This window comes from Myodes glareolus, chromosome 16, assembly GCF_982192425.1.
Source record: "Myodes glareolus chromosome 16, mMyoGla1.1, whole genome shotgun sequence".
Lineage (NCBI taxonomy): Eukaryota > Metazoa > Chordata > Mammalia > Rodentia > Cricetidae > Myodes > Myodes glareolus.
Window position 1 is genome coordinate 32,365,173 of NC_142041.1, and position 10,462 is coordinate 32,375,634.

Sequence of the window (10,462 nt, forward strand, 5' to 3'; positions counted from 1 at the left end):
GAAGGTGATCGCTTGTTTTCTAAGCTTTATATTTGGGGATTTTGCATTTCTTCTTTGAATCATTTTGAATTATAACAGTGTCGTGTACTTTTTTCTCCTTTCTGCTTTGGGATGTCCGATTCCCCTGACTATTTGCTCAAAGAGAAAGGATGGGAAGATTACCAAGGACTTCTTCAATCCCCTGTCCCTAGCTTTTAAGAGACATTTCTTTGATAGGGGAGTGGGGTGGAGGGGGTCAGTGGAGGTGGGGGTGGGGAACCCTTCCTTGGGCTCTCTCCACAGTACTACAACCCCCAGCAGGCACCGCGCGGGCCAGCCTGCCACGGAGGGGAAAACCTGGGTTGCCGTTGGTGCTAAGGCAGAGCGGGGCCAGAGACTCTGGGGTCAAGGCTCGCTCCCTAACCTAGTCTCACTACTTTGGCCCCCGCCAAGGCTAACAGTCTGTACCTGGCCTGTGGCTGGCCTGTCTCCACCACCTCGTTGTTCCGGGTTTCTTTTCAGTTTCCCGCGGGAACCGACTCTTGAAGTGAACCAACCGCGGCAGAGAGTTTTGCAGCCTGGCCAACCAGAGCCGCGGTGGCGGCGGCGAGGAGTGAGTGAACTTCTGGCCACCGAGAGCCCGCCGGCTGCGACCGAGAGGGGCACCCTCCTCGCGGCTAAGGTGAAGGCATCGGTGGGACCAGCCTCACCCATCAGAAAACCTTTTCGGGCAACGGGGCGCCACCTCCGCGACAATGTCCAACCAGATCATTCCAGCCCTCCCCAAAACATCTAGTATCCTGGACCTGTGGAGGGAAAAGAATGACCGGCTCGTTAGACAGGCTAAGGTAAGATGTTGCTGGGACCCTCGTCCTGTATCCTCAAGATCCCAGAAAGCGGTTTTGTAATGATTTCACCCTAGCTTAGGGAAAGGAAGAGAACTTGATTTCTATCCGAAGAACCAGAAGGGACTGGAAAATGTGTCCCTCCCCTTCTAATTTCAGCAGCTGACTGGGGATTCTCGTCCCTCTCTGAGGCGACAGCAGTTGGCTCAAGACACACTGGAAGGGTTTAAAGAGCTCCTCATCACTTTGCAAGGTAAGACAGAGCTTCCAGGAAGTTCATTTCCTCTCCCCAGCAGCCAAAGATCAGCTTCTCTTACGTGGTTCTGGAACTGTTGAGTATTTTGGGGCTTAGGGATCCCTGTTTTGTCTGTATTGTGCGGACGATCAAAGAAAGAAAGGTCACTTCAAGATGAATTTTCGCCTCTTTGCAGCAGGGAGGTCCAGCCTCCAATGGACTAAACCTCGAACAACAGTGCAAAGGCATATTGGTTGACTGTTACACAAAAGTTGCTTTTGGGGTAAAACAAGCTCCTCATACCATAGCCCCTAATTTAATCTGCATGTTTTTCTGGAGGACAACATCACACCCTTGTCACTTTAGTCCTTATTGTGTACTGTTTGTAGTGCCCGATAATTCTAGGTGCTCCAAGTGTGCCAGAACTGTCTCACGGTGACAAAACCATGCAAAGGGTGTACAGCTCCTTCAGAAAAACAGCTCTGTAGATAACAGAACAATCACTGTTTCCACATGTTTTTTTCAAAGTCTAAGAACTTCTAGAAAACAACTGTTCATTCTGATGTTTACCCTAGATACAAACTAATCGTCCGCCTACATTGTTTAAAGCACAAAAGAGACAGGGGTGGAATTGTCTTTCAATAGGTGAATGCCTCCTTACCCTACACACATACACGTGTGTGCGCGGGCACACACACATGCACACACACACTGCAACATTTGAAGAATGATTTTTCAGGAGATTTCGAGACCTACTCTCCAAGTTGTCTGAGCCAAAGATGAATTCCTTATTGAAGCCATCTTGGTTGGAGTGGGTTTGATCTCTGGGATGGAAGGCATTCGGGCTGTATTTCCTGGGACAGCCTGAGAGACCAGCATCTGTTGCTCCAGGACTCCCTGCTGCTGTTCCTGCTCTCCCCTTGGAGCTGACTGTCACCTGTAATTATATAATCCTGAGGGCTAGCCTGGCCCAGGGTTTCACTGAAGACCTTACCCAGGATGTCCAAAGGGGCCTAGAGAGAGGTAAGGCCTCCCATGCCCCTAAGAATCCAGTCTGGATTTAGAGGTGAAGCTAGGGACTGGGGGAGGAGTGAGAGGCACTTTTATGATTTTTTAAAAAATGTTGCAAGATCCCTGGCGGCAGTAGGCAGCAGAAATGCTGTAGGTCCCAAATGGTGGTGGCGGGCCATGTGGCGGCAGGCAGCGGGCTCTGGGAGCAGCCAGTCCCAGGCAGTGACTGGTCCCCGAGCAATGGCTGGTCCCAGGCAGGGAGACATATGGCAAGCGGGCAGGAGACAGAGACCTGGATAGCCACGACATGCAGAGTGAGGTTGACCTCCGCTGAGATCAATGCCCTTTCTAGTCCTCAGGGTGCGTTATTGTTTTCTTTGGGATTTTAGACCAGAGAGTGTGGGGAGCTGAGAGATGATGATATGTATGTGTGTGTGTGTGTGCTCCACAGTGCTGGAGACCCAGAATCAGCTGGAGCCCAAGTTGCAGCAGAGACTCCCGGAGCTGTGGCACTCTGTCCTGTCTGCCTCCTCCCTTCTGCCAGAGCTGCTACCTGCCTTACACTGCCTGGCCAGCCTTCAGGCTATCCTCTGGATGAGTACTGACCACCTGGGGGATCTGGCCTTGCTGTTGCAAACCCTACATGGCAGCCAGGTAACTGGGGAAGTGAAGACGAACTTGCCTACCCTCCTGTCTTCATAGCTGTGTATCTTACCTAGGGCTTCAGACACGCTAGGCAAGCACTCTACCGCTGAGATACATTTACCATTTTCTTCCCATTTATTTCTAGCCCGGCTGTGGTGGCACACGCCTTTAATCCCAGCACTCGGGAGCCAGAGGCAGGTGGGTCTCTGTGAGTCTGAGGCTAGTCTGGTCTAAAAGAGCTAGTTCCAGGACCGGCTCCAAAGCTACAGAGAAATCCTGTCTCGAAAAACCAAAAAAAAAAAAAATATTTCTATATGTATGAGTGTTTGACTTACACATATGCATGTATACAGTGTTCATGCCCGGTACCCATGGAGGTCAGAAGAAGGGGTCAGATTCCCTGGAACTGGAGTTCCAGATAGTTGTGAGCCCCCATGTGGGTGCTGGGAACCAGACTTGGGTCCTCTGTAAGAACAAATGCCATCTCTCCAGTCCATGCCACCCCTTACCCACCCACCCACACTTGTTTGAAACAGGGTCTCATTGTGTAGCCTTAGTTCTCAAGGCAGACCAGGCTGGCTTCAAACTCAGAAAGATCTTCCTGCCTCTGCCTCTAAGTGCTGGGTTTAGAGGATTGCGCCATCATGACAGGTCTTGTCGTTTTTTGAGACAGGCTCTTACTGTGTACCCAGGCCGCAAACTTGCTGCGGTCCTCCTTGGCTCAGCCTCTCCTATGCTGAGTTTTACAGGTACGAACCACAGTACCCAGCTCTCAATTCTCATTGGCTTATTTTTTTGTTTGTTTGTTTTTCGAGACAGGGTTTCTCTGTAGTTTTGGAGCCTGTCCTGGAACTAGCTCCTTTAGACCAGACTGGTCTTGAACTCGAGAGATCCGCCTGCCTCTGCTGGGATTAAAGGTGTGCACCACCACTGCCTGGCTCTCATGTTTTTAATTGGAGATAGAACCTTACTAAGTTGTTGAGTCTAGCATTGGACTTACTCTGTAGCCCACGTTCAAGATGATCCTTTTAGCCTTAGCCACTAGAGTAGTGGTTCTCAACCTGTGGGCTGTGACCCCTTTGAGGGTCAAATAACCCTTTCACAGGATCACCAAAGACCATCAGAAACAGATATTTACATTATGATTCATAACAGTATCAAAATTACAGTTATGAAGAAGCAATGGAACAATTTTGTGGTTGGGTCATCACAATATAACGAACTGTATGAGACGGTCGCAGCATCAGGAACTTGAGAACCACCACTCAGAGGCTGCGTCACTATGGTAACAGGCCTGTACCACCATTCTCAGTTTACAGCGTCATATGCTGCTATGATAGTTGGCAAAAAAAAAAAAAAACCCAAACAAAAACCAAACCAGTTTTTTTTTCCTCCCCCCCCCCCCCCCCGAGACAGGGATTTTCTGTGTAGCCCTGGCATTCTTGTAGACTAGGCTGGCCTCAAACTCACAAAGATCTGCCTGCCTCTGCTTCCTGAGTGCTAGGATTAAAGGCCTGTGCCACTACTGCCCACTAAAACCAGTATTTTGGTTTTTTTTTTTTTTTTTTTTGAGTGACCTTTCTCTGGTTAGTTCCTCGTTGGGGATTTTTCTTGAGGACAGTTTTAAAAATAGCTTAATAAATCCAAGTCAGGATAAGGCTCTTGTGACTGCTAAAGCTACCTCCTAGCCTCGGTCTTCTCATAGTAACCCAAGCACATTCCATGTCCCAGGTCCACTTGGGCATATGAGTGACAAGGAACTTCAGTTATTACTTTCTAGGATTTTTTGTCCTGCCCACATCATTGCCCCATAGTTATCTTTCTCTTATAACGAGGGAACAGTAATCAGAAGGATTCTTGGGCTCAAAGACTGGGATAGACTGGCAGGAGGAGACAGAATGCTCACAGGGATAAAGCCTCTGACTGCCCTTCTCTCTCCAGACCGAGACCTCTGAGGATCTGCTACTACTGCTAAAGTCCTGGAACCCTCCGGCTGAGAAGGCAGCTGCCCCATTGATTATACAGGATGCTGAGAGTTTGAGGGATGTTCTTTTGACAGCATTTGCCTGCCGCCAAGGTCTAGTAACCTGATTCATCTCCTCTTTCCATAAGGGGTCCTCTGGGCTTATGCTCTCTGTATCTTCATGGAATTCTCTAGGTTCTTGTTTTCCATCTTGTTTCCTGACTTTTCTAATCCTGTCCTGTGATTGCCCCCAGGCCTCCAGGAGCTAATCACAGGGAGCCTACCCCATGCACTAAGCAACCTGCATGAAGCAGCCTCAGGCCTGTGTCCACCGTCTGTATTAGTCCAGGTGTACACAGCACTGGGGACTTGTCTTCGTAAGATGGTAAAGATAAAGCTATAGGGGTTGGGAGAAACCATGGGCAGCATGCTTTGTGAGGGTAGCTAAGACTTGTCTCTTCCCATTCATGTAGGGAAATCCACAGAGAGCACTGTTGTACTTGACTGCAGCCCTGAAGGTGGGAGTCACCTGTGCCCTTCCACTTCTGGAGGCTTCCAGAATATATCGGCAACTAGGAGACACAGTAGCTGAGCTGGAGAGTCTGGAGCTGCTGGTTGAGGTGAGGAGCTTCAGTGGAGACACCTTGTGGAGGACTGAGCAGGTGCTTGTGTTGGGGTGACTCATCAAGACAGAAGTACACAGATGTGTGGGGCTCAAAGATTTAAATTCTTTCTGTTCTTTTTAGGCCTTGAGTGCCACTCATAGTCCCATTCATAGTTCTACACTCAAACTTCTTATTGAGGTAGAATTGCTACTTCCACAACCTGGCCCAGCCTCTCCTCTTCGCTGTGGCACACAGAGCCAGGCTAAGCACCTGCTAGCAAGTCGATGTCTACAGACAGGGAGGTGAGTCTCCCAGCTGCTCACCTGAGCCTCTTTTTGCATTTCTCATGCTTTTGCTGGGCTGTGATTCTCTCTCTCTAAAATTTTATTTATTTTTGGTATGTGTGTGTGCAGGGATGGGGGAGCTTCCACTTGGCTATTTTGGGGTGTATGAAAGCTAGAGATTGACAGTAGGTATCTTCCTCTATTGCTGTATACTGTAAGTTTTGAGACAGGATCTTTCTGTGAACCTGGAGCTCACTAGTTTTGGCTAGACTGACTGGCCAGTGAAGCCTTGTGATTTGCTTGTCTCTGACTCCTCCCTCATCCCCAGTGCTGTGGTTAAAATGTGTACTGTAGGACTGGGACTGAACGAGCATGTGATCAAACCGGATTCTCTGAATGTGGCTGACATGGGGGCTGACTGAGAAACCATTGACAATGGCACTGGGTCTTGTTTCGTCTGCATGGACTGGCTTTTTGGGATTCTGGCCTGTTTGGATGCTCACCTTCCTGGACCTGGAGGGAGGGGGGAGGAACTTGGATTTCCCACAGGGCAGGAAACCCTGACTGCTCTTGGGAATGGTGAGGGAGGAAGAGAGGGAGTCGGGGGAGCGGGAGGGTATTGGGAGGAGGGGAGGAAGTGGAAATTCTTTAAATAAATAAATAAATAAATAAGGGGAAAAAATGTGTACTGTAGCCTGGTGGTGGTAGCTGCAGCTGTGGTGGTGTGTGCCTTTAAAACCCAGCACTTGGGAGGCAGAGGCAGGTGCATCTCTGAGTTTGAGGCCAGCCTGGTCTACAGAGTGAGTTCTAGGATAGCTAGGGCTACACAGTCTCAAAAAAAACAAAAACAAGGGCCTGGAGAGATGGCTCAGAGGTTAAGAGCACTGACTGCTCTTCCAGAGGTCCTGAGTTCAATTCCCAGTAACCACATAGTGGCTTGCAACTGTCTGTAAGATCTGGTGCCCTCTTCTGGCCTGCACGCATACATACAGACAGAACACTATATACGTAATAAATCTTAAAAAAAAACAACAAATAAACAAACCAAACCAAAACAAAAAAGTGTATTGCCGTACTGGGTTTTTACAAGAGTACTGGGGCGCTAAACTCCTCATAGTTGCATAACTAGCACTCTATCCACGGAACCATGTTCCCCAGACCCCTTTTTTCTTTTGTGTGATTGCTTATCCTTGTGATTAAAGCATTGGCAAGACATAGCCTCCTGCCTTAAAGAGGGACCTTAACTGAGAAGTCCTCATGCAGACAGTAACCTCTCCCATCTCTCCTGAAATGGGATAGATATATACTGAGCCAGGGTTGGAGCTCCCAAACCCTGCTCCCCCTTTACTCCTCAGGAACCAAGGCATCCATTAGCAAAGAGAGCATTCTAACCTTTATGGGGGGGCCAGAGTCCTTGGTGAAACTCAGGGGCTGCCTACCTCTCCAGGGCAGAAGATGCTGCAGAACATTACCTGGACCTGCTAGCTATGTTGCTGGGCGACTCAGAACCAGGGGTAGGTGTGTCTTAAGGTTCTCTGCAATTAGCTGGGTGGGTTGGGACACCCCCACCCTATTCATTGGTCTCTCTGGGGAACCAGTTCTCTTTGCATGGTGGTGAGCTCAGGAATGGTGTCATGCCACTTCAGGACACTGTCTCTTCCCTCCCTCCCCCAGTTCCCCCCACCCACCTCCTCTACAGGGCCTTGTATACCAGAGTTGTGTCTGGAGGCGGCGGCAGCGCTGATCCAGGCAGGCCGAGCTCCAGATGCTTTGACTGTATGTGAGGAGCTGCTCAGCCGAACCTCTTCTCTGCTTCCCAAGATGTCCTTGTGGGAAAATGCCAGAAAAAGAACCAAAGAACTGTCATACTGCCCAATCTGGGTCTCTGCCACCCACCTGCTTCAGGGCCAGGCCTGGTCACAACTAAAGGCTCAAAAAGAGGCACTTAGTGAGTTTAGCCAGTGAGTCAGGAAGCAGAGCGCTGGGGAGGTGTGGAAGGATGACTTCTGGTGGGGACCTTGGTTGATGGACTTTGTTCTCAGTAGTCACCTTAATGTCAGGGTCAGCTCTTTATCGCTCTGTTTCTATTCTACTTCAGGTGCCTCGAGCTGCTCTTTCGGGCCCTGCCTGAGGACAAAGAACAAGGTATTTAATTTTTAAAAAATTTTTCTCTTTTCTTTTCTTTTTTATGAAAGAGGTTCTCATTTAGACCAGCTGGCCTTAAGTTTACTATTTTAGTCAAGGATGACTTTCTGTTCCTCCTGCCTCTACCTCTCAGTGTTTGCCACCATGCCTGACTCTAATTTAGATTGTCAATTTTTCTTAACTACTGAAAGTGGCTTGTGAATTCCCCTTTCCATTGTATTTCAATCCACTAGACTGGGAGACTTCAGGAGACCTGCTGGGCATGGTAGCACATACCTTTAATCCTAGTGCTTCAGCAGGTAGACTTCTGAGTTTGAGGCCATCCTAATGTACATAGTGAGTTCTGAGTCAGCTGGGACTCTGTGGTAAGACCTTGTCTCAAAAAAAAAAATAAAATAAAATAAAAAAGTTGGGAAAGGCAGGATGGGGACTTGGGGGTTTAGCAACTGTGTGTCTTGGATGACAGGAAGATACTTGCTGACTTTGGTGGTGATCTCTAGGGGCAGGCTCCAACTGTGAGCAGAAGTGTAGGCCTGATGTGGTGCTGAAACATCTTCAAGTAGCCGCTCTGCTTAGCCGTGGGCTGGAATGGGCAGCTAGTAACCAGGATACCAAGGCCTTAAGTGACTTCCTCCTTAGTGTGCAGATATGCCCAGGTGAGTACATTTGTATGACGTTAGCTGTACAGGAGGGGTAATACTTGAACAGAAGTGTAAGCATAGTATGCCCAGATAGGAAGACTGGGATAGGCTTTTACTGTATTACCCAGGAGGTACCCATGTATGCATATACAAACAAACATGTATGCAAGCTCCTAAGAATTCCCTGGTCTCCCTGTTGTCCTCAGACATAAAGATCTGGACTATGTAAGGATGGTTTTGTAGGAACAGGGCCAATTGAACACTTTGTACTGGGCAAGTGGTGGCTTCTGGGAGAGTATGGTTATAAATAATCTAGTTTTGGTTTCGTGTGTGTGTGTGTGTGTGTGTGTGTGTGTGTGTGTGTGTGTGTGTAGACAAGATGCTTCCTCTCTCCAGGTCTGTAAATCAGGTTCTAAGTCTTTGTACTTTGTGGTGGGGCTATAGGCAACAGAGATGGTTCCTTTTACCTGCTTCAGACTCTGAAGAGATTGGAACGGAAGAATGAGGCTGCTGCTTTCTGGCAGAAGGCCCAAACTCAGCCAGCACAGGAAGAAACCACCTGGTAAGACTGAATCTTCCTGACTTGGGGCTGTGGAGGGAGCTGGAATTCTGTAGTGGGGGTCATGAGGAACAAAAGGAAGAAAGGATGTCAAACCTATGTCGGTCTTTCACTCTTAGGCATCACCATTCTTGCTTTGCAGGTCTCTTCCACTGTATTTAGAAACCTGTTTGAGCTGGATCCATCCCCCTAACTGTGAAGCTCTTCTCGAGGAGTTTGGAACGTCTCTTCTGGAGTCTTGTGACCTGTAGCTTTCTTGTTCCCAGGAGCTTGAGCTGGGGCCCCTGTGGACCATCTCCATGGGGAGGGGTTTTCTTTGCCTTATCCTCTTTGGATAATATGGTTGGAGCTGACTGTTCCCAAATAATTCTTCCACTGATGAGGTTGGTGTATTATGAACCTTGGTCTGCTTACTGCCATTCTAGTTCCAGAATGCTTTCTTGAGCAAATCATTGACTTTGGTCATGACACTTTTTCCTTCCTTCCTTCTTTTCTTCCTTCCTTCCTTCCTTCCTTCCTTCCTTCCTTCCTTCCTTCCTTCCTTCCTTTCTTCCTTTTTGGTGTGTGTGTTGAGTAAAATCCCATATTTATTTCTTATCTGCTTACTACACATGGTTGAATGGGAAGGCTCATGGTAGACTCATAGGTGTTATTTTTTAAGATGCTATCTTTCCAACATCCATTTCTGTCTGCCTTCCCTGCCTTCCAGACCCCCCTTTTCCCCCACTTTCCTTTTGGAAGGGTGGATTGTGGAGACTGAACTCCAATTCCTCATATATAATCCGCAGTCCCTATCCCTTACCCAGCCCCCCTCCCCATCTAATTTAAGAGCTTGAGGTGTATGAGTAAAATGCTACATTAATCCTTTCGAGGAAGCAGTGATATAGTCCTTTAAAAATTATTATTAAAATTTTCAATTACTTATTTTAAATCATGTGTGTGTATGCTATCCATATGTGCGTGGGTGCCCTTGGAGGCCAGAGGCGTTAGGTCCCTCAGAGCCATAGTTACAGGAGGTTGTGAACCACCTGACGGGTGGTGGGAATCCATCCTGTGTTCTCTGGAAGAGCAATTACATTGTCTTAGCCACTGAACCATCTCGCTAGCTCTGTTATCTGAAAGCACAGGAATCTGGGCTAGGTGACAGTGAGTGAGGTCAGGTCTGAAGACTGATTTTGACAGGCCTCTTAAGGAAGAGTGGGTACATGATACTTAAGGGAGGGACAAGTGGTGCACAGCTTTAATCCCAGCACTCGGGAGGCAGAGACAGGTGGATGAAAGAGATGTTTCTCAGAGTAGTTCCATCTCTAGAGCCAAACTATTTCAGATCAGTCTGGGATAGGAGGTTAAAGGTCAACTGAATCAGGATTCCATTTGAGCTAACAGTCTGTGGACTACAATGAGTGCCAATTCATTGTCTTTTGGGGCCTAAGGACCTTAAGCCCGAGCCTGGGGTTGATTTTCTTGCTCTTAGGCACTGCTGAAGTGCTGTGTGCTCTGTAGAAGTCACTGACCTCTCTGAACCTGAGTCCTCCTCACCAGGTGCTATT

At 48.3% G+C, this 10,462-nt stretch overlaps 1 protein-coding gene across 3 annotated transcripts; it reads left to right on the forward strand.

The window, feature by feature from the left end:
* The first annotated feature begins 316 nt into the window (after positions 1-316).
* Positions 317-9,843, forward strand: Fancg (FA complementation group G). Of its 3 annotated transcripts, none has more exons than XM_048420372.3 (14): positions 319-827; positions 984-1,077; positions 1,951-2,082; positions 2,522-2,724; positions 4,657-4,792; positions 4,933-5,063; positions 5,152-5,298; positions 5,425-5,585; positions 7,015-7,081; positions 7,242-7,528; positions 7,666-7,712; positions 8,213-8,368; positions 8,798-8,915; positions 9,055-9,843. In XM_048420372.3, the coding sequence occupies exons 1-14, from the start codon at positions 735-737 to the stop codon at positions 9,161-9,163; spliced, it is 1,881 nt and encodes a 626-aa protein (XP_048276329.1). In that variant the 5' UTR covers positions 319-734; the 3' UTR covers positions 9,164-9,843. The 3 variants fall into 3 exon arrangements, 2 of the variants coding, with proteins under 2 accessions (XP_048276329.1, XP_048276330.1); XM_048420373.3 differs by having other exon boundaries at positions 987-1,077; XR_014997327.2 differs by lacking the exon at positions 9,055-9,843 and having other exon boundaries at positions 317-827; positions 7,242-7,515.
* The last annotated feature ends 619 nt before the right edge of the window (positions 9,844-10,462 follow it).